We start from the raw sequence: 24,683 nt of genomic DNA on the forward strand, positions 1-24,683 counted from the left end.
ACGATTTGCCAGTGTAAAGTGGTTTTAGTCCTTCATTGTCATACGGGGGATTATGTTTTTAGCACCCCTTTAACCCTCTTCCTTACCCTCCTTTTACTTTCTCACCCCTGCTGGCACACATCAACAAAACCATCATCTGGGTGAGGCAACTAAACGATCTGTGATTTAGGTGAGATGGGGGAAGTCCGGCGATGTTTGTGTTCAGGGGCCAGTCCCTGCTCATCCAGGTACTGACTAGTGAACACAAAAGAGACATCCTGCTGCCTCATTTAATTCACTGCCATCAGTAAGTGCTCGAAGTTTCTCTACCAACGACCCAGGGCTCTATCTTAGCAAAGGCTGGCTCTGTCAACCAATTAAGCAGAACAGATTTACTGCCACATTTCTCATTGTTGCCATATACTTACTGGCACAGTTTAAAAAAAATTAAATGTTTGAAGTTGAGGTCCAGATTTTGCATCGGGATGCGTCAATATTTTGCCTCAACCCCAATGCAAAATCTAATTTGTTGTTCAATATTGTAATGTGCTCAAATGTACCCATGACAGACCTGCTAAACATATGTGAGGTCTAAAGATCGGATGTCACTTTCTGTGATGTCATGGATTGTGATGCCATATGCAGTGTCATGTGGTGTGATGTTGCGCGTCTTGATGTCACACCCATTCTGCCTAACTTAGTGAGCCCTCTCTTATTTTAAGGACCTGAGCCCTGGTCTAGTTTAAATGTTGCGTTTTGCTAAAAGTTGATTTAAGTTTTCCAGAAGACTGTATATGTGACACTAAACGATTGATCTACAGCAAATAGTTAAACCAAGCGCTAGATATATCGGGCATCATATTGTGAACAATTCCAGTCAGAGTGGGAGGACTTGACTATAATTTACCCATTTCTTATTTCTCATAATCAGCGGAGATTGTACAAATTGTAATTCTTCATATCTGGAAAACTCCACGGAGAGTTTAAAGCTGTTTTCCTAAACTGCAGAACTCTCTCAAACATGATCTGCACTTTTAAACCTATGTAAATAAACGTCTGACGGTTCCAAGGCAATACTTTTGGCTGCTTTCATACATGGTATGTTAAAACCGATAAATCTGCGCGTTTCTATCGGCTGCTGTTGAGTTCTACTGTTTGTGCTGTTTTTCTTAAATTGCTCAAACACAGCTGAGCTCACAAGCACAGAAGGAGAAAACCTGATACTACTGCCAAACAGACAGGAAATTGTAGTAGACCTTGCAAGCAGGGAAGCGTTGAACCACGCCTACCGCCCAATCAGCTGTCCGGGCTGTTGCTATGTGCGCTCTACTCTGCCTTCTTTGTACAGTAGACAGAAGAAATGCACTGCACGGAAAGACGGGCTGTGCACCGAAAGCATAATGTTTTTGTCTAACCGCTGCAGCCATCTGGATTCATCCGAGAACCCCGCAGCTTTTTTTTACAACTGAGGCTCGTCTTCCTAACACAGGGATTTCAGTATGATTTACAGTGGAGACACAAGACTGCAGAAAGGTGTGTTATGAAGGAAGTTCATTACCCTTATTTTCCAGTCTTTTACTTGTCAAGTAATGTAACGGTATTTGTTAGGGATAACATACTTTGAAAGTGTGAATTTGGTTTCAACGGAGCCGGCATAAAGAATGTAGCTTTTGTATTTTTCTTCATGACCAGTACCAAAACAATACACTTCCTGTATTCCAGTCTAGAGGCTAAGATTACTGTGTATACAAGTGCAGTGTAGTCAAAGTTGTTTTTTGTGGTATTATGATTAGTTATTTGTAAAAGTCGAAGGACACACAATTCAATCTTTTATTGGTATATTTGCAGTACTCTGCTAACTTGATCGTTTCGAGCAGGCCTATTGTGTATCGTGTTTGTTTAAAAATGTAAAGTATGCTCAGATCAGAATCAAGTGCAGCATCATTTTCATAATTATTTTGCACTCATCCCAGAGAAGTCATGTTTTATGAAAATAAAGTCTGTGCCGTCCTGTTATAATGGACTTGGATAGAAGCCTGTTTGTTAACTATAAACCAGAAACAAAGGCCCTACTATTTGGTTTAATTGTTTTAGTATTGTGTGCATCGAAAGATCACTCAAGCACTACGGCATTTGAAATTAACCTGATACAAATGTCAGCTGCTGGCATAAACTTGAAATTAAGTTCCTTAAGTGGTGATGTGTTTAACTAGTTCGTTGGCTTCCACTGTATCACAAAGGAAACGCAGTTCTCGAATCGATGTGCAATGTTTCCACTTGATTCTCTATTTATTATATTGGCGCAGCTCCAATAATCATTGCTCTGTGTTGTATTGCATTTTCCTATATGGGAGCAGTATGTTGGTATTTGTTGTTAAATAAAGCTGCCGTTGGAAAACGTCTACTGTGGAGTTGTAATCAGCCTATTTCTATTTTTGACCTGTATGGCTTTTATGCCATTCATGGTTAACATATTTCCTACAGTACTTTTTAAAGATGATTTGTGACCGACTCCTATAACCATTAGCTTATTTTGCTTCTTTACCTTCACCAATGGGCTTGCACCTTGACAGTCACATCTTGGAGTATTTAAGTCTCGTTTTTAGGTTTCGCCTGACCCAGCGCATGTGCTGGTCTGGCGAGACATTTTGTGAGGGCTCCAAAAAGTGCTACCAGGCCAGCCTAGAGCTACAGTGCATGTGCACGGGCGCACGTGTCGCGCTTTACTGCGATTCCTTTCACTTTCGCGGCCGCGAAGATGTTTGACCGCGATCGCGATCACTTTCGCGGCCACGAAGATGTTCTCCGTGAGGCTTCAATAGATTGCAGCAGTTAAAACAAGCATTGGCATAGCCAATTGGTCTCGCTTTTGGGACCTTATAAGTTTTTAGTTATGCAACTGTTGCATGACTAAACACTTATAAGGTCCCAAAGGCGAGACCTATTGGCTATGCCAATGCTTGTTTAATTGGATATTTGGTTGTGTCCTTTCGCCTTCCTTGTCATGCCCGAGGGGCTGTTTTATAGACTGGCAACAGCAGCTGAAAAACATACACCAGAAGGAAAGCAACTCTTCTATTTCTGTAGCATCCATTTTTATTAAGATGCTTTTGTCTGCGCTCGCCCCCCTGTACAAACACAAGCATTAGTAAAGCGTTCATTCGACCCCACCAGCTCAGACATCATCATTGTATATTGTATTCTTAACCATCACTCTTGTGTAGCGTGAGGGCCTGGAAATACAGCTTCTGTTAACAAGTGCATATTGCTACGAGGATGGCTTTAGTTTACTTACAAACTAGAACTGTCATTGCTAAAGAGATGCCACATGCCTTTATTGAAAACATGAAATCTAGACTGGTGGGCTGTTTTGCAATAATGGTCTCTTCGCAAAAAAGTTATTGAAGTTGTGGTGTGCCGAAAAGATGTAATGTAGTCCAGGGCACTGTCCGTCTTTGATTTAGCTTCATGAATGCAGGTGAACACTAAGCAGTTGTACTTTTACACCTATTTTTGTACTACTAAACATACTTTGAAGATTTTCATCTCAGGATAAAATGTCGGAAAATAGAACGGATGCTTAAGCAATTGCTACCTTACATGACTCCAACTTGAAGACAGAGCTTGATGACCACAGTTCTGTTTCTGTGTAGCAAACTGTCGTATGTTACACCGCACGAAAGCAAGACATGCCCATTTGGATGAAGAGAAAGCACAAGCCGGGAGATTAGAAGATAAAGGATAGGAGAGAGAACAGTGAAACAATGTGTGGGGATAGAAGAAATGGGGAAGATGATAGGAAGAGTAGACAAAGGCGAGGAGACGTAAGAAGATTAAATGAAAAGGAGAGTAATGACAAGGCTGACCTAAATCGAAAAGTTGAATTATTGGAGATTGATGAGGACAAATGCAAGGAAGAGAGAGTGAGCAGAGTGGAAGAGATAGAGAAGAATATTAAAGCTCACTCTACTCGCCTCTGTCTCATAGCGGTGTTGATGGAACAGAGCAAAATATACAGGGTAAGTAGAGGTGGAGAGGTAAAGGGAAAGAAGAGAGCAGTAGATCACTACAAATAGTGGAATAAACTAAATGGATACATTATTTAAAGTTGACAACGAGAGAGGAAGAAAAGGGAGAAGGGGAGGAAAGAGTGATGGAAGAGGAGTAAATCGGCAGGTGGTAAAAACTTTGACAGGCAAGTGAAGGAAAAATGACTAAAGAGATGAACAGGATGGCTAAAAAAAAGAACACAGTAAAATGTTTTAGCACAGAGAGGCGAAATGGATTGTGGGAAGTTTAGAACAAATTAGAAGGAGAGAGAAGATGACGAGATGGAACTAGTAATAACAGATTATTATTATTTTTTACATAGAATAAACATTTTTATTTGTGGCTTGCTCTTTTATTGTTTTGGAATCCATTTTGCTTAGTGCAACCTACTAGGGAAAAGCAATACTCTGCCCTTGTTTTAAATTTTATGAAGATCGTTGTTTTCAGAGGAAGTGAGGAAACGCGATGTGCTTGATCGCGTATCTTCTATCACCGATAGTAAGCAGGGATATAGGCAGACGCACTCAATACTTTTGCAAGCATCACATGCTTGGCATTTGTGGAATAACACACATTCAAACCATAGCTGGCTACCAACGTTTTATTTCTTTGGCTCATGAAGTATCTCTTTTCTTAATCAACAGGCCTTACTTTTTGTTAGCCTTTGATGAGAATTTTGCATTCTGTATACCCCTCTCGATTTCCCATCTTGATGAAAAGGTACACGGTTATCAATGGTGCTTGACATTTGCCCATCTCACAAGATTGTGTATGGGTATTTATTTAATGCATTTTGTTAAGGGTGTCCTGCATCTCGTAGCTGCTTCATATTGCGTCGAGTGGAAGGATGTGAAGATTGCAATTACAAGGTTGGGTGATATTTGAGACGTATCTCTGTGCGCAAGGATGCAGCACTTCATAGTAATTGTAATTACATTTATATAGCGCTTACTTCCCCAGATGAAGCGTCGAAGCGAATTTTTGGTAGAGGGAAGGGTTTGATTGCATTCATATAGTGCTTGCTACCCCTGATGAGGTGTTGAAGCGCTTTTCAGCGACTAGCAAGGTGCTCCGGATCCCAAACAGGATGAGCGGGAAATTAGTATAGGGAAATATGAAAATAACTTGAGCGGTGGACATGTTAGTCTGTTATTTGCATTGAAAAGGAATAGTGGAGGGATAGAAGAGGGAAGGATCGAGATTATATATATTTTTTTTATTTAATTTCATTTTTTCCTGTGGAGTTCCTACTAGTAGGAGGGGGTTTGGTATGAGTAAAGGGGAGGTGGAGAGGCAAGAGTCAGAGGAAAGGGTTTAGAAAGGTTTGTTTGGGAGATCTGATTAGTAAAATGGCTATGAGATGATGCAAGGAGAGGTAGAGGAGGGAAGAATCTTGCAAGGGTTATTTTGGAGCTCATAGTTGTGGTATGGGGTTTGGGATGAGTGAGAGAGTTGAGGTGGAGGATGTATTGAGAGGGGTATAGGGTGCGATATAGGGTAGTGCATTGGATATGCTGAATTAGAAGTAAAGTAATACATCTACAGATACATAAGTACATTGAAAGTATATATGTATAAGGAAGGTACTGTATGTAGATTGAAGTTGTATTTAATAAACTCAGACTTTCAAGTGTTGCTGTACTTTTTTTGTAATCCAATACTGAAGCAATTGTAATTAACTAGTTATGATTTTAAAGATTTACTCATCACCATCATCATCAATAAATCTTTATTCAGCTTAAGCAGCCATAAATAATACAAATAAGAACAACATGCAGTACATTAAAAACATCACATAAGGGATCCATGAGGCTTCTCAATACATAGGATAAGGTGCATTTCTAGATAACAAGGGGACAGATTTGCTGCCAATCTTGGGAAAATCCAGATTTCTATTTAAAAGTGAAGCCTCCAGACCATTTGTGGAAATTAAAAACAAAAAAGGGGCTAGAATGCACCCTTGCCGACACCCTCTGTTGAAGCTATCTGCTCCGTGTTATCCCCTTGAGTGCCATATCTTATGGAAACTGAGGTGTTAAAATGTAGCCTAAGGATAAGCAACACCAAAGCTTGTTCCACCCCCATACTTTCCAACATATCCCATAGTTTCTCTCTGTTAACTGTGTCAAAGGCACTAGACAAAATAAATGAAGGACAGGTGGATCGAGCCCTTCCTGGCCTTCACGTATATATATATATATATATATATATATATATATATATATATATATATATATATATATATATATATATATATATATTGTTAATAATTAAGGACAGTTTTAGGCATTGTTCAGTCGTATCGAGCCCCTTCCTGAAACTATATTGCGTGTTGGATGTCACTCCTGTCGTCGTTGCCCAGGTCTCCAGCCGGGCAAGGAGAACTCTACCCGATACCTTGGCCGTGGCATCAATGAGCGATATTGGCCTGTAGCAGGCCGGGTCACTTCTATTACCCTTTTTAGGTCTCGCCTGACCCAGCGCATGCGCTGGTCTGGCGAGACTTATTGAGAGGGCTCCAAAAAGTGTTACCAGGCCAGCCTAGAGCTACAGTGCATATGCGCGGGCGCGCGCGCCGCGCTTTACCGCGATTACTTTCACTTTCGCGCCGCACTGCCGCTTTGATGTTTGATCGTGATCGCGATCAATTTCACGGCCGCAGCATGGCCGCTTTGCATACCCAATAGGTCTCGCTTTTAGGACCTTATAAGTATTTAGTTATGCAACTGTTGCATGGCTAAACACTTATAAGGTCCGAAAGGCGAGACCTATTGGCTATGCCAATGCTTGTTGAAAATGGGGACCACTTTTGCCTCCTTCCAGGTAATGGGGATTGGGCCAATAATGACTGCCTTAAATACGTTCGTCAGCAAGGGTGACCACAGGTTTGGATTATTTTCAAAAAGCTTCAGGGGGATCCCATCAGGACCTGGTGCTTTCAGGCGAGACCACAGGGCTAGCGCCTCCTCAACCTCAGTTACTGTAATAGGCATACTGAGTTTGGTAGCTGCAAATAAGTCTACAGGCAGGTCCCTTGTGTGTTCCTCAACCCTTTTGTTTTGGGGATTAAAAATGCAATCAAAATGGGCGACCCAATCGTCTCCCAATATCGATTAATCCATCTGCCTGGCTTCTTCAACAAATAATGGGCAATTTATGATTGGCCAACATTTTTGGGGATCTCTTTGGCCCCTTCTCTCTCTAGTTCTTCCCACGCTAAGCTTCTTAATTCTGCTTTCCTCCCCTCAATTATTATTTTATATTTATGCCTTGCCGCTTTGATTTGCTCTCTGTTACGGGGGATAACATGGATGGCCCTTTTTGAGTCCTTATGGGCCCTAGACCAATAGTGGTTAAACCACTGAGCCTCCTGGGGTTCCCCAGGCTTGGGGCTCCTTATCAGCCTCTTGGCTACCTCAGCACATAGTGACCCAAACTCCTGAACAACATCCTCTGGGGGTGAGTCTGACTTCAGACTAATTAGCTGCGGGTAGCCTTTGACAATATCTCCCTCAAATTGGAGGGGATCAATCTTGCCCTAATTCAACCTGACACCCTTGTTCCGATGGAAATGGATCGGGCGATCAATGTCCTCTCCTGCTCGGTTCTTTAATTTGAGGGAGACGATAAGGGGGTTATGGTCACTTAGGCAGTAAGGATCCACCACAAAGTCCAAGATGAACTTTAAAAAGTTTCTAGATATTAACATAAAATCAATGTAGCTAGCCCTACCACATCCAGTACAAGTGGGGCACTGTAGTGAAAAGTCCTTGGCCCAACAGTTGATAAGGCCTAGGTCGTTCCCTATCAGGACAGAGTTTAGAGCTTCTCCCTATGATGAGTGGGTAAAATGGGGTAGGGGCTGACCCTCAGTGTCTTCCAGACCACAGACACGTTGAGTGCTGTGCTTACACAATGTATAGTTAAAATCCCCTACCCAGATGATACATAGTGACTGCCACTTCCCAGTGATTTGCGTGAGCTCATATTGCAAGGTCTCGATGGCTATTTGGGTCAAAGATATTGTGGTACCAATGGACCAACAGTATTTTGGCCTGGCTTAAATTATGAATCATAATTAGTTGGTGCCAGGGTGATGAACTTATACTAGTAACGTTTAGAGATCCGTATTTTACTGATATGAAGACTGCAATCCCACCCTTGGCCCGTCCTGCAGCAGAAGGTAATGCAGGCACACAAAAGGAGCGATAGCCATCCAGGAATATGTCATCTCTCGACCAGGTTTCATGGAGGCAAATTAGGTCAATGCCTCTGATGTATCCTAACCACTCCTCATTCCCTATCTTAGAACAGAGGCCTGCTATATTCAATGAAATGATTTTGAAGCAAGAGGTAGATTTCCCCTGATTTTCTGTGCCCCTAACTCTGTCAATGGGGGGGATGGCATATGGGACACACTAGGGGCACATGCCTTAAATCTACAGTTTCTACCACCTCCGCAGCTCTTCCTATATTGTTAACCCCCCCCTCCTCCTCAGGTACCTCTTTGGGATAAACTGACAGTCAGTCAGTATCAGCAAGGCCTGATAGGATTCCAAACCGGTTGGGGTGGGTAGGCACCAATTGCTGCAAATAGGTATGAGTTCTTGGGCCTAAGGTAGAGGGCCTTTAGGACTGGCTGATACCCTTATTGGGTGGGTAAAAAAAGCCCCGGGGGTAGACCCTTATGGGATCATTCTCCCCTGCCGCGTCATTAAGGGACCCAAAAAGGAAGTGCACTAGCCCAGGGTCCCTAAAGTTGAGAACCACACAATCTCCCTTAATTGATTTTGTCGTGCGGCCCACCCAGCTCACTCACCTAGCCATGATGATGCTATCTATCAGGTTTACCTGGAGCGGTAATTTACTACGACACCAGTGCGCTGATTTATTAATAAGGCTTTGGCAGTTTTCTTGGCGACCTGGTGGGAGATAGGGAACTCCAGTGCGTACCAAGGTGTAGGGGGTACAATCTGGTGGTAGGTTCAGTGTGACTATTTCAGCCTCCCTCTTTAGAAATGTAGTTCCTAAATTTGGGGTGTGAAGTGGAGTGTGAAATGGATGTCGTTGTTTGGACCCAATAGGCAGATCACGATTGCCAAGACTCCTTGCGTATCCATGCGTTTTTGCCTAGGGGGGGACTGTTGCCCAAGGGGACCCTTCGCAAGTATTCACTGCGTGCTGTATAGGTAGGGCCACACAGGGGCCTTCTTCCAGGGGGTTTGAGGTCAATATATTTTGGAGGGGCAATTCTAGCATTTAGTAAAGTCGCTGAACTAATCTGGTTAATATCCTCAGCCTTCTGTAAAGCCTGTGCTGACTACTTATTTAATTCTCGAAGCACAAGGGCAAGCTGATCGTCAATACGATCTAAGCGATCCACAATAGGAGCCAATGCCTCCGTTATTAGCTTACTAATCTTAATTAGAGGAATATCCACCCCATCTGATGTGAGCCCTTTCCCCGGGCCCCTTCTAGTTCTACCCACTGGTAACGGATGTTGTCTAATTTTTTTTTGTCAGCGGCAAATGATCTTTTGGTTTAAATTCTAACCCCACCACCTCAATTCTCTTCATCTTCCCACCTCCTACTTGCAGAGAATTATTATCCTCTAGTATATGGTTGAGGACACTCAAGTTTAGCCTATCTTTTGCAGGAACCTCATCCTAATGCCTAATTACCACAACAGGCGAGAGTGGCACTGCGGACCTCTTATCATTCAACCCAATGGTGTCTGTGTTAATGTCTCTATTGGGGTCTGAATGAGTTGGTGTGTGTGAGTCACCTGCGGGGCCTAGTGAAAGTCTCCCTTCTGCTTGCTCGATTTTCTTCATAACCACACCCACTGGATCCTGCAGAAAACCGTCCAGGGTGCTGCCTGTAGATTTTACAACTGGCGCGCTCTTACTTTTACCATCATCCGGTCAAACCAGTTATTAAGAATATAGAGTAAATAGGATACCAAATTCAAGAAAATTATGGGCTATAGTTTCCCTTGTATTACAGAGATAAAATTACACTCCGAAGTTCAGTAGCACAAGATCCCCTGCACAAAATTCAAATAAAAAAGGAGGAATTCCCCTTACTTTCCCACCGCAGTTAAGTTTGCAACACCATCCAGGGAGGCAAGATCACCCAGATTACGCAATTATACAATCTTCATAAGGGGGGTTTACAAACTGCAGCCCCCCTTCTTGTTTTTGTTCTATTTTCTTCTCTTTCCAGGAATCTTCCCAGCAAGGAGGCAGGTCAAAAGTCTTAATCTAAATAGTCAACCGCCTGCCAGAATAAGACTGTACCCTCACCAGCTCTCCTTCGCCCAGGACCCAGGTGAGAGAGGGATTGTCCAGCCTCTGTTGGAGTATAGGTGGATAGCCACTCACTCTCTCTCTGGAGTGTGACACCGCCTGGGAGACCGGTGCCTCCCCAGCGTGCAGTGGGCACAAACAGGTGGTCGTACAGGCAAACTAAGCGTGTAAAGTGTAGCCTTCTTCTTAATTAAAACCACCATTCAAATATCCACCTCTTCCCTCCATCTCAGTAACCGGTGCTCCTGGGCATTTTTCCCTTCCGTCAGTTGTTCTCTAGAGGAGGTGCTCTCAACCACAGTCACAATTGCAGACATTGACCACACATTATTAAGTGTGCTTCACTTACATTAGTAGTTGTGAATGGGTCACAAACCGCTGATGGGTTTCAAATGCTGGATGTTAGATGGGGGGGCCGGCCAGGCCACCTCCGGTAAGTGACGGGTAAGGACTAGCCTGCCATTGGCCTGTGCTTTGCCCGGTCGCGGCTTGTGTGCGTTCCGCGCAGCAGCAGCCTGCAGCGGATTCGAGGTGCCTCCTGGGGCCAGCTTAGTGACGGCAGCAGCCGCAGGGCGAGCTGGATGACAGAGTCCAGGCCCCCTCCAACAACCTTTGGCCTCAACTCGGCCTGAGGATTTACTCATTTATGCAGTCACTAATATACATGTAAAACATAAACTAATGTAACTATAAGTAATGTGTACATTTGTTAAGTAGGATTGACAAATATCTACATCTTTATAACATAATTATTATACACGTTTATATCAAGCATTACACATATGTAGGTATACATCTATCGTCCAAGTAAATGCTTGTATACAGAGGTATATGCTGTATATTTATGTTTGAATATGGTGGTTATGTGAGGAAGAGCCAACTCTCGAGTAGCCATCTGGAGATAAGGTGGTTATCAGTGGATCTTATGTTTGGGGATAAAGAGTTCCATAGTTTGACTGCTTGAACGGAGAAGGATGTTTTACCTTTGTTTTTTTTCTTGTATGGTGGGATTTTGAGGCGAGGTGTTAGTCTAGAGCAAAGGTTCCTTTGTTGAATGTATTTGGTGATTTTTATTCCTGATGAAGACCGGTCCTCTTCCATGTATTGCTTTGCAGGTGATAAAAAGCAGCTTGAATGTGGATCTGTGTATGAGGATAGCAATAGTGTAGCTTTTGTTTATTGTGGTTCTCGTCCAGCAGGCTAAGAAGGCATTTTGATTGGTCTGTGTGTTAAGGTGGTGGAGATGGTGGTTGAGAGTGAGCTGGTCAGCTTTGCTGTTTTTGTAGTGGAGCCTCGCTGTGCAGTAGTCATGGAGATGCAAAGTTGTGAACAGTGATATGTTGCTTATTTTGTTTGCGTCTGTTTAGGTTGGAAGGTGTATGAGTTAGGGGTGGTGGTACAGCATGTTAGTCATGTAGTAAAGTTCTAAATTGTCCAATGGGTGAGAGATGCTTAAAAGAGATTTGCTTTGTTGCTGTATATTTCTTAGGAGTGGGGAAGAAAGAAAGCTTTGCATAGGAGTTTGCTTATGGTTTGTATTATTTAAGTCAGGAAGGTGGGAGTTGGTGAATGTTTATAGATTGTGACGGAAAGTATTATGAGGTGTCGTTTGATTTTGTTGTGCTGGTGTGCATGTTATGTTTTTGAAGAGTAGTGAGAGGAGTTGCTGGTATATTTGTTTTCTGAGAAGGATTTGTATGTGAAGTATTGTTGGTGAGTGGAAGTAGTAAGGTAAAGGGGTGGGTTTATCTTCTTTAATAGAGTGTATGTGGTGTGTGAGGGGGGATGAACTAGAGTTGAGAGTTTTTGTGCTAGATGTGATTGCTGAAAGAGGTTATATGTGTGGAGTAGAGAATTGTGTGTGTTGTTGGTGGATGAAAATATGGAAGGCTTAGTACAGGTTTGTTGGTGACCAAAAGGGGTCTGTTTGAAGTTATTAGATAAGGGAGTGTGTGTCTTGATGGGATATAGTACGGTGTGGTGTGGATTTAGGTTGTGTTTGTGAGGATTGGATTAGTTGGTGGTATAGGATAGCGTGGTGTATGGTGTGTAAATGTGTGGTAGATGTGGTAAAAGGGTGTATTGTGGTTTCTGGGGTTTTGTAGTTGGTGCTGAGATATTGAACTTTGTGCACGGTTAGTTTGTAGTAAATAAGTTGAGTACATTTGCTGTGTGTGTGTTAATCTGGTTGTGGATGTTGATGGCCAACTGTTTAAACGAGGACCTTTCTTTTACAGTAGCTCATCGTAGGGTTTTCAGGGCAAGTGAGATACGATTGCGGTACTTCAAATTGAATATGAAGCTAGTGGCCAGATTTCGGATCTTTTAGAGTTTGGTAAGATAATTTTTTAGGCCTTGGCTAGACAGCGCATACGCTGTCTCGAAGAGACCTGCTCTGTTCCATCTGTGGGCTTACAGGCCGTACATCTCCTACCATTTGTAACCTTCAGTGATGCTCTCATTTTCCTTGAAGCCATTCGTCATGGCGTGTGGGCAACTTGACCTCTTGTTGTGTTTGGCACTCTCTTAGCGCACGGACCAAGTACATGTCTCCTTATACTGTTACACTGCTCCCGGTTTGTGAAACTATTTTTGTTTGTTTTCAAGCACTCCATAGGAGTACTTGTGTTTACGGGCCATCTCCCTTGTACACATAAACACATCTCTAAAATGCATATGTGTGTACATAAGCAAATGCATTTCTTAAAAAGTTGTTAAACTACTAACAGCACTTGTTTATGTCATTGCGCGAACACAAGCCGATGGTATTGGAGCACTTAAGTGCTCGCCAGTGACATTACACAATGACATTCAGTTCTGTCGCTGATCCTGCTTGAATTAAGTTTTTTTTTCCCTCCATTGTTGTTTGATCATCTCCCCATCCCCTTCTGCTTCCATTGCTTGACCGGTCCCCCCATTACCACCCTGGTTGTTGCTGCTTTTTTTCTTTTCATGATCCGATGATATTGGAGCCCTTGTGCCTTCCTCCATCTTGCTTTTATGCTAACACCAGCGGATGGTATTGGAGCACTTTCAGTGCTCACCAGTTACATTGCACAATGACACATTAATTGCCGTAGGCAGGGGGAAGCGTAAGTGATGTGCCCAGAATCGGAAATTGTTCAGCCAACTTGAGATTCGAACCTGGTTCCCCAGTTCCCCTGACGGCAGCTCTGGCCGTTACGCCACGCTTCAGTTCAAAGCTCCTCCACTTTGTCTCTCTATCACTTCCACATTTGTTCAGCAAAACCCGTCAACACTGAAGAGACATTGGCTGTGCCAATAGATCTTAGCAATGCCAGAGCTATTGGCCTTGCCAATATGAGTGTCTTTTAGGCATGTTGTCTAACAGAACATCTGCTGTTCTGCAAGGCTAAAAGTTACTGAAAAAGGCGCTATGATGTGGCCAGTGTAGGCCACATCATAGCAATTATTTGTGTTCAAAAGGGCAGGACAATAAACTCAACATGGGGGGTGGAGCGAAGACTCGGTGTCTGCTCAACATCCTTTGTTTCTGGGTTTTCAGTAACTTTCAGCCATCGTGAACAGTAGGTGTGCTGCTGGACAACATGGCTAAAAGACATTCACTTTGACAAGGCCAATAGCTCGGGCATTGGCGAGACCTATTGGCTTTGCCAGTGCTTATTGTTAGTGTGGAATGGATGGCATTTCAAAGGGTGGTAAGAGATCACAGCACGAACTAAAGTAGTTTTATATGTAAACTTCCACAGAGGTATTCTGGACGTTTGATGTACGTGGTAGAATGCCTTTTTGTAATAAAAACTGATAACAAATTTCTGTTGGCAAAGGGATTTTTGCCCTTTTCTTTTAAAACACTCCTTAGAGAGGAAATGTGTGAGGTGGGGTCGTTGAGCAAATCAATGTCTTAATAGATTTTCTTTTTCTAAATAAGGTTTTTAAATAGTTACGCTTAATGAATGAACAAAATAGCATCCATATTTTTTTTTATTTTTTTTTCGAAAACCTTTATTGCACATAAAAACGCAATACAAACATGGGCCTACAACCACCAGGGCCGGCCGCTAATATATACATGTTCAACAACATCAAGGCAGTAATAGGCCCCCTGGGGCTCAGCCGAATTAACAAATTACTGTGTGCACCTCAGAGGTTATCAGGATACATAAATTTTAGAAATCCAAACCAAGAAAGAAAAAATAAAATAACACCAAAAAGCAAGGCGGAAACCATCGAAAAAGGGGCGTCTAACCACAGCCGGGGGACCACTCAATACATACTCCACCCTCGGGTGGTAAACGAGGATGATCAAGGGGGAGGTGGGGGCGACGGGAGAGCCACAACCATCTACAGGTAAAATGTAATATTCCGGGAACCTCAGGATCAGGGGGACAAGGCAGCATCAGATGTGTCCACGAGGGGGTGTGTGCAGATGTTCCCTCGGTACGCGTTCCACTGACCCCAGATTCTACCCCACGCCCCCGGCTTACCCCGAGCCACATACACAGTCTTCTCTCTGCACATGCACCAATCCATGTTCTCCTTCCATACTGACACGGTGGGAGGCCGCCGGGAACCCCAAAGCTGTGCGATGTCCCTCTTAGCAACCATGTTCCCAAGGGCCGCCCACCGAGCCTGAGCCGCATTATAGTCATTAGGCTCCCACACTTTCAGCAAACATCGGCGAACCTCAGGCAACAGAGCGACCCCAGTGACACATTCCATGACAGCATGCACCCGGCGCCAATACTCCGCCACCTCACAGCACTCCCAGAGAACATGGAGAAAAGTGGCGCTGAGCCCACAGCCGCGCCTACAGAGCCCGTCTTCAGAAAAACCCATCAAAACTAAACGAGGGCCCGTCACGTAGACACGGTGGAGAATTTTAAGCTGGACAAGACGGAGACGCGCGGGTATGGCCACCTCCTTAGGGGAGGACAGCGCAGACTGCCAATCCTCATCGTCCAGTTCCACCCCATCCCCCGATCCACGCCTCCCGAAGACGCACGAGGAGATCCGCCCGAATGTTTATTAGTTTTTATAGATAAGGGAAATAGTACTGTCGGGCAAGTGACCATCGAGTATGCGGTCCTCGAGTGGCGAAGACACAGGGACTGCAGTCTCAGCCCCGATGGCCGAGAGCAAGGCGTGCCGAACCTGAACGTACCGAAAGAACTCCCTCTCACTCAATTCGTACTCACTCTGCAGCGCAGCAAAGGATTTAACCGCACCCTTCACCCAGAGGTCACCTACTCTGCTGATGCCAATCGTGTCCCAACGCTCAAAGCCCTTCGTCGTCCAAAGGCTTCCCAATCTTTCAGACGCAAACAAGGGGGTCGCACCCGTCAAACGATTATTCCAGCCCATGGCCACATTCGCAGCCTTCCACGAGCGTACTGCAATCTTAGTGGGACCGGTTAAGTTCCTCCCAGCCGATCGAGAGTAAAGCGCTCTGTTAAAGTTGCCGCCAGGCAACAAAAATCTATCCATTTCGAAAGCCGGATTCGGACCAGGTGCGTACGTTGCGTGGTTAATAGCAGATAGCTGGGAAGCCCAATAGTACCTCCTGATGTCCGGGAGCGCAATGCCCCCGTCATACCAGGGGAGAGTTAGATTTGCAAGAGCAATACGTGCACGACCGTCCCAAACAAGTCTCCTTTGTAAGCTCTCCACTTCCCGGAAGTAGGCCGCCGGAATAATATCAAAGGAGTTCTGAAGTGCGTAAAGGAATCGAGGAAGAGACATCATTTTAAAAAGTGCCGCACGTCCGAGGGGAGACAAGGGAAGCTTACGCCAACGGGCCACGTCTAACCTCAAACTCCGAAGTGGAGAGAGGAGATTATGCTCGTAGCGGACAGCCGGGTCCAATGAGACGTACACCCCCAGGTACGTAAAGCCGGAGTGGGACGCCTTAATGGGAAAACGAGAAGGCAAGAGAGGAAAGCCACCGGATATAGCATAGACACAAGATTTGGAGCAGTTAATGATCAAACCAGAGTTCTTGCCGAAGGAAGTGAGAATGTCAAAGAGCACATTGAGTGACTTACGTGGTGAGGTGAGGTACAAAAGAATGTCGTCCGCGTACAACGAAACACGATCCTCGAAGCCAGGAGCCCACTGGATCCCTCTTATCGACGGTTCCCAACGAAGCCAAGCAGCGAGCGGTTCCAAAGCCAAAGCGAAGAGCAGGGGAGACAACGGACACCCCTGCCTAGTGCCCCTCCCAAGAACGAAAGGCCGGGAAACCCTACCATTAACGACAACCTGTGCCAACGGAGCAGCGTATAAGAGTTTAACCCAACTAATAAATCCCGCCCCGAAGCCAAACTTTGCCAGGGCGGCCCAAAGATACAGCCATTCTATCGTATCAAAGGCCATCGGGGCGTCCAAGGAAACAAAGATGGCCGGCTCTGAAAGATATTCCGCCCTTGCAAGAACGCCATGTAGGCGCCGCAAGTTAAGGGCCGTATTCCGGTGCGGGATAAAACCGGATTGGTCCGGATGCACCAGATCACAAATAACAGTAAGCAGGCGGTTAGCAGGAACCTTGGCAAGGATTTTCGGGTCGGCGTTCAACAGAGAAATAGGCCTGTACGAGGCGCAACGGTCCCGAGGCTTACTGTCCTTGGGAATCACAACTATAGTGGCCAGACGTTGGTCATCGGGGAGAAAACTAAAGTTCAAGCGACTCCGAAAACATGCGACGGAGAAATGGCGCAATTTTATCCGGTTGCAGTTTATAGAGTTCAATCGGGAGTCCGTTGGGGCCCATAGCCTTGCCTGAGCGAAGGGAACGAATCGCGGTAGCAATCTCGTCGACCGATAGTGGGGCATCTATCTGCTCACGCTCATCCACCGACAGGCAGGGCAAAGCAATATCCTTCAACAAGTGACGAGAGTCAGCCTCATCTCTAGCAGACACCGGGGAGTACACAGCACAGAAGTAGTCAGCAAAACACTCCACAATCTCACCAGGGTCAGTCACACTTACTCCCTCCGACGTCTGAAGCACGGAGACCACTCGATTCACTCTCTCCTTCTTATCAAGCCAAGCAATCAATTTACCCGCCTTATCCCCAGCATCATACAGTCTACCCTGCTGTTCCCTATACATTGTCCGAGCAGCATCCGTAACAAGGGACTTATATTCGAACTGCTTCAGGCTGAGAGCGTGGAGCCCGTCCTGAGTGACACCCGCCGCCAAGGCAGCCTCCAACCCCGATATCTCAGCCTCCAACGCAACCACCTCCCCGTTCTTAGCTTTCTTGGCCTCCACGATCAGGGATAGGGCGTGTCCTCGGAGAACCGTTTTGAAAGCCTCCCACAGGGACACTGAGGACAGGACGGACCCCTCATTCTCAAGAAAATACTGATCAAGCGACTTAATGAGACCCTTGCGAATCTTGGGGTCACGCAAGTACCAGGGGTTAATGGGGGCGATCCGCCCGGCGGATCGCATCCCGGTATCGAAGAGGAGCCACAATGGGGAATGATCGGAAATGCCCCGGGCCAGGTGCTTAACCTCCCGGACCCGGGTGGTCTGAGCCGCGGGCATAAGAAAAGAATCTAGTCTGGAAAGACTCCCGTGGGCCCCGGAGTGTAATGTGTACTGACTCTGTGTCGGATGTATCAACCTCCAGCAGTCCACTAGACCGAAAGTGTCCAAGAACCCGCCAAGCCACGCCTGGGCGGCAGAGAGGGCTCTGGGGGGGTAACGATCCAACTCGCCAGAAATCACTGAATTAAAATCCCCACCCACAAGCAAGAGACTGTCAGGAAGTTCAAGTAACATACGACCCACATCCGAGAAAGTGGAGGTCTGGAGGCCCGGGGGAACATAGACCGAAACCAATGAAAGAGTCTGCCCCTCCCACCGTCCAGTCAAGGACGCATATCGCCCTCTATCATCAAGAGTGACTTTGTCAATCTCAAGCGGGAGGGAAGATCGCAGCAAGATGCCCACCCCTCTGGATCCAGTGGTGAAGCCAGAGTGTGCAACCAGTCGGTAGCCCCCCCTGTTCATAGCATGACATACATTGCCCACCAAGTGCGTCTCTTGAAGAAATACCACATCAGGGGCCAATCGGCGCAAATATTGCAACACAACCCCACGTTTGATACGGTCCCCCAATCCATTGACGTTCCAAGACATCAGTTTCAACCCGTCCCCCCTCATCCCAACACAAGAAGCTGGAGTCCCCGGGCACGCAGCCAGACACCTGAAACTGAAAGGGAACAAACACACCGCCTTGAAAAGAAAAAACACAAAACCCAACTACCACTGCCACCCTCCCACCCCCAGAGCATTGCAACTCCCCCCACCCTGCACCCCTGCGGACTATACAGCCCCCCCCCAACTTGCAGTGTGCCTGTCGCCCTAACAATCCCATGCTACAAAAAGACCCTAGAGGAGGAAAGGGACCCGTCCCCGCCCGCACCCAAACTATATATTAATAGACAAAATATACAGTTGAAGTAGAACCTGGCTGGGCACAGAAGGAAATGTCAAAGTGGAGGACCAAGAATCATTCCTGGAGAGGCCCTCCGCCCTCGGCACCGCCAGTACGCCCGGGTCGTTCGCCCCGGTCCGGCAGGGAATCCAACCAGTCACTCACGGTGTCAGGGCGTTCAAAAAAGATAGTCCGATCTTCATATTCCACACGAAGCCTGGCAGGGAAAAGCATAGAGTATTTGAGTTCCAGATCTCGAAGACGGCGCTTCACCCCCTGAAAGCCCATTCTCTGTTTCTGAACGAGTTGGGTGAAGTCCGGAAAGAAGTTAATGGAGGAATTCTCATATTTAACTGGGCCGTGCACCCTCGAGGCCTGCAGGATTGCATCCCGGTCTCTGTAATGAAAAAGATTTGCAATGATAGGCCTCGGGGGAGCTCCTGGTCGAGGCCTACCGCCCGGGACACGATGGGCACGCTCCACGGCGAAGAACTTGCTCAGGCCTGAAGGAGCAAGATGATTGAGAATGAGATCTTCGACCGTGAGGTCCACCGGACGATTGTCGGAAGTCTCCGGTACACCTATGACACGGATATTGTTGCGTCGTGCCCGACCTTCGAAATCCTCCAGCCGCCGGGACATCGTGTCGTTTGCCGACTTTAGATCGCCAAGAGTTGCCTGGAGGTCTGATACATCCGTAACAAGAGTGGGTGTCCTCAAGTCCAGCCACTGAACCCTCTCGTTAGTCTTAGAGAGATCTGCCCGAATTAACGTAACATCAATGGCAACCGTGTCAATTTTACGGGCCAGGCCCCCCTACTGCTGGGCATGGTCTCCCTTATGCCGTTGATGGCGCCCATAACGTCCTGCAGCGACAATTCCGTGGGGACGGACGGGCCCCCACCGGCGCCCTCCACGACGGCACTTGCTGGCCCGGGGGATCCTTTACCCTGGGTATAACGATCCATGATGTTACTCTGGACTGGTCCCCCACGCTGGGAGGTCTTGGTCCTCCGTTTCTCGGGATCCCCCTTGCCCGCCATGTTGAGCGATGCTCACCGGTGGGGTCCGCCCGGACCGATAGCTAAGGGGCGCCAGCAGATCAGACACAGACTGTCCGAGGGCCCGCTCGAAAGAGTTGAGAAAAAGGCACAAATCAGTCCAGTACAAAGGCCGGAGGACGCCCCAGCCACGCGATGTAGCTCCTCGATCAGGCCATGCAGAAGTGCAAAAGTGAAACTGAAAGTGGGGGCGCGGTCATTGGCAAGGCTCCGATGCCGTTGTTGTTCAACTACTCCCCGGCCCCACAGTTCACCAAAGCACCGGGCACAGCTTCCAGGTGGGCCTCCAAAATGCAAGACTCTGTATTTCAGGTCTCCCAGGTCCGATTTACGTTCTGAAAAGAGTTATGGATTCAGCCAAGGTTCATCTTCCAGAATCCGTCCACAAATCCAGGATAATGTCAGGATAAGTTGCGAGGAGCGGCAAGGGTCCGGGGAGCCCCGTGCTCACGCGACCATCTTGGATGCGCGCGGAGCTCCTCCTCTAGCATCCATATTTTAAGCTCAGCTGAGCGAAAGCTTTCTCTGATTGAATCAAAGTACAACATTGTTTTAAATTGGCCATTAGATATTGGGTCATTATTGTTCATTACTGAAGCTGCCCTCTGATTCCACTTCTTTCAGCTTTCTCTAGGCCCAGAGTACAAACGACCCAGTAAGGCAGAGCATTCTTTACAGTCTCTAGGTAGACCAGCCGAATGACAGACAATCCTCAGTAGTAGTTAAAGACCCAGACACCCTTGGGTTAATTCAGCTTTTATGATCTCGTACTTCCAAGGCTAACTAGATCTTTTACCTTGTTTTCACCTGTATCCTTGAATTAGCAATTTAGATGTGGAAACCGCATCATGAACTGCTTAATCACGTCTATTTGCCACTTTATCCGGACAATAGCTGGCTATCTGGCTGAGGACCAGCTGATGCTGTTTATGTGTCTAGAAAGTACAATTTTTAGGGTATTCTTCTTAAGCATAGGTTCCCTTCACCACTGGAAACTAATCATGATATGCTCCTTTGCATGCTTATGAAAATTGTTGCTAGAACTGTCCATTTGGATGCCTCATTCGGCTGGAGAAAAGCAAGACCTCCAAGAAATGCAGCAAATAAATGTTTCATCCAGTTTAACTAATCTTAAAAGAAGGGTCCATAACCTTGAATGTTGATGGAATAAGTGGAAGAATGAGGGCTAAGGCTAATGCAAGATTGAGAAAGAGGTTACCAAAGAACTGTCTGGTGCGCAATGAGGATGTATGCGAACTGAGCAAGCACCTATCCAAGCCAACTAACGTTGAAAATTTTCTATAAATTGACCAAGCCTCACTCTTTATAAAATAATCTAGATGTTTCAGTGCAACTATGTAATGACTTGCTATGTTTCTTTGAGGAAGGAATTGAGAACATTTGAGACAGCATCTGGTCTAGACAGTACAAAGCATATTCTTTCAATTATCGCTCAACACCTTTGACCTACTTTACAACTGTGAACCAAGAGCGGGGTTCCCTGTAGCAGGCAAGATGAAAATATTTCCTTGATTCCTATGCCACAAGGCACACGTAACATAAGACGATACAGATCTGATAAATCCCTCGTCCCTTACTGGATCGGTTCACAGGAGTTTCAAACATGCAAAAAAACCTTGCACTTAAAATTATAGCAGATTCAGTGGTCCTGAAAATTCTTACCTCCGCCCGTAAAAATTTCCATTTGATCCAGGGAAGCTACTCCTATAATGCTTTCCCTAGAAAAAGGCTAAACTATCTCCAAAGACTGTTTGGCCCACTACTTCCCCTCCCATGTGCCTTTAGATACATTTTTCATGTACAAGAGAACTGCAACCATGAGATACATTGGGAAGGAAAACTTTAAGTTCTGGGGTGTAGGTACTATAACATTCTCAATTGCTCCCTGAACAACTACCAGCTAAGGGTCCTTCCACAAATATTTTATGACCTACTTATTCAAGGTATGTAACTCCTAGGAAAACCACAGGCTCACAAAGGGCCTAGGGTCTATTAAGGTGTAAACGAGGATAACAAAAAGAACCCACCCTTCAACAAGATGAGACTTTTGAGACCTTTAAATCAGTGGTTCTTAACCCTCTGACTTCTGAGGACCCTCAATTATTAATTACTGGAACCCAGGGACTCCCACTTAATCTATATTGCAATCCGCGGACCCCAACTGAGTAATTACTGGAAGCCGGGGGACCCTGGCCGAAACATTTTTGATGATTTTGAACCGCAAAATAATACACACAATATACAGAAACAAGCATTCATCAAACAAAAGATTAAATATTTTTTTTAAATCACGAATCTTTTTAAAAAAACAAAACAATTGGAATAAGAGGTTTGGAGCGTTTCATTTTTCAATTGAGGCCACTCTTCGCCATACTATATTATGTTTGATGCCCTTGCACTGCTCTCACAAATCAATCTGAGGATACGAACTTCATTTTAATCCTCTAGTGTCAAATTAATTTACATGTACAGAATGTTTACAAAAATTTCTGTTGCACATTTCGCTTCTTTATTTATTAACATTTTATTACTCTATTAATAATTAATTTTCTAAGCCGTCCTGGACTCCCTGCGAAGGCTGCTCATACCCCCAGGGGTCCCCGGACTGCAGGTTAAGAATCACTGCTCTATATGAATCATCAACGTACATCTTACCCTCACGTTGATAATACTTATTTTCATCAGTGCAGAGTGGACAGAAGATTACATAATGGAGCTTTATAAAAAAAAAAATAATTGTGACTAGGTGACTGCCTTATCTTGAAAGGAAGATGCCAGCAGGGGCTTGTTCTCTGACACTTCCATGCCTGTATAGATTTGACCATGTCTGAGCGAGAGTGCTGCCTTTATGACAATGTCCTCAAATATTTTTATGAATGTATTTAATTGTTTGTAGTGGGCAGGGTTGCGCTCACTGTGAGAAAGTGCCATGTTTCTTGCATAGTATGCCCCCACTTTTTTCTGAATTGCTGATGTACTTTGACTAAGTGTGCCCTGGTCTCCTGCCAATCAGGTGCCCAGGGCCTGTGTTTCTTCCCTAAAACTGTATTGAAGCCTAAACCCAATTGGCATCTCTGGCCACAGGTCAGCCCCTGGTAAATGGTACCATAGGTACCCAGGGCACTGTGACCAGAGAGGACCCCTAAGGGCTGCAGCACTTATTGTGCCACCCTTAGAGGCCCTGTACCCTGACACACACACACTACCTCTGCAGGCTTAGTGTCTGGGTGCAGAACAAAACCCCAAGACGACATGGCACACATCCCTGTGTGCCATGCCCACAAACCACTGCCCTGTCATACATCAGTCACCCCTCTAACTGGGTGCCCTATGCCAGTGGTGAGGGTACTGGTGCATGAGCCCTGTACCCCTACAGTGCCTAGGTCCATTCCTGGGCCCTGCAAGTGCAGTGTTGCCATTAAGAGTATATGGTGCTGGGAGGTCGACATTACGAACTCCACAGCACCATGATGGCTGCACTGAAGACTGAGAAGTTTGGTATCAAACTTCTCAGCACATTAAACCCACACTGATGCCAGTGTGGGATTTTTAATGTACAGTGCACAACAGAGGGCATCTTAGAGATGCCCCCTCAAACTAACCAACAACCGGTGTCCTGACTGAGAGGCTACCTAGGCTGCCACCCAGCAGACATGTTGCTGGACCCCTGGGTAGAGAGCCATCCGTTCTCGTGGGTCTGCAACAATGCACATCCTGGGCGAGGTGCTAGGTCTCCTCCTCCAGGATGGGCAGGGGAATCTTCAAAGGCATGCCATCTTTGTGAGCTTCTATAGGCCACTTGCTGTACTCAGCAACTTTCCCCCACCGGTTATGACCCCCGCTCTGGAGGGAAGATCGGCAGGAAAACCAAAGTGAGGAAAGGGGGTGTGCCAGCCTCTGCCAACCCCACCCCTCAGGTGGGGGAGGCGAGGTGAAGCACAACTCCGGGCTCTCGCCATCTTGAGGATGGGGAGCCCTACCCAATCAGGACTAGGCTCCTGCCCCCTCCCACTGGAGAGTGGCAGGATAGGGGGTGTACCCACCCCTGGGAAGGGACCCATCGGTCCCTGACCTTTACCTACCTGTAACACCCCTACATTTAGTATTTAGGGACATCCTGAACCTTCCTTCCTCAGATCCCGACTTTGAAACAGGAAGAAAGAAGACCTGCCATGCAGTTGCTCACAAGAGGACGACACCAACTGACTTGGCCCCAGCCCTACAGGCCTGTTGACCCTCGAACCTGCTCCTGCTAAATCCCGGCGTCCCCAGTGGTCAGCAACCTCAAAAACCCCAGAGGACCTGACTGCCTTGCTCATCTAAAAGACTGGGACTCCCACGAGCAGTGGTTCTGCTCAAAGCAAGCAACAACCCCTGGTGCCAGTCAGGAACCGCGAATCCAGCACATGCTGCACCCGTTGAGCCAGGCCTGTGCCTGAGTGAACAAAGACCATGAGGACGTCCCCCCCCCGCGACTGTGACCAAGAATCCAGCACCCAAGGACCCTCCTCGACGCTCCTGACGACGCCTGCAGCTTCACAACCAGGGACCTCTCCAACCGCGACCAGCTGAGGGTAAGATTTCCCGACGCAAAAAGGCACCCCTGCACCAGGGGGCCCCCTGTTCTCAACTCCTGGGTGCCTACCTAACCTACAGCTTCCCAACTTACCTCTCGAAGTGGTGGTCGCACCTGAAGAATCTCCGTCCCCGAGCTTGCAGCCTTTGTTCATCTTGCAGCTTCTCCACTGAAATACATTAAGCGCCGACGGCTCAAAAGCACCCTGCACCCAGCTGCCCGATTGAACCTGGAAGTCCAACATCTATCCTATCTTACT

At 46.3% G+C, this 24,683-nt stretch overlaps 1 protein-coding gene across 3 annotated transcripts in view; it reads left to right on the top strand.

The window, feature by feature from the left end:
- ATOSA (atos homolog A) overlaps positions 1-24,683 on the top strand; it is a 408,075-nt gene that overhangs the window by 62,640 nt on the left and 320,752 nt on the right. Inside the window, exon 1 of one of the 3 annotated variants that reach the window (XM_085644167.1) lies at positions 1,315-1,512. The exons of the other annotated variants lie outside the window; for them this stretch is intronic. Within the exon in view, the coding sequence (XP_085500293.1) occupies positions 1,479-1,512 (34 nt within the window). The 5' untranslated portion in view covers positions 1,315-1,478. Of the gene's footprint in view, positions 1-1,314; positions 1,513-24,683 lie in introns of those variants that run through there. 3 annotated transcript variants of the gene reach the window in all.

The sequence above is a fragment of the Triturus cristatus genome, chromosome 3_1 (genome assembly GCF_964204655.1).
Source record: "Triturus cristatus chromosome 3_1, aTriCri1.1, whole genome shotgun sequence".
Classification (NCBI taxonomy): domain Eukaryota; kingdom Metazoa; phylum Chordata; class Amphibia; order Caudata; family Salamandridae; genus Triturus; species Triturus cristatus.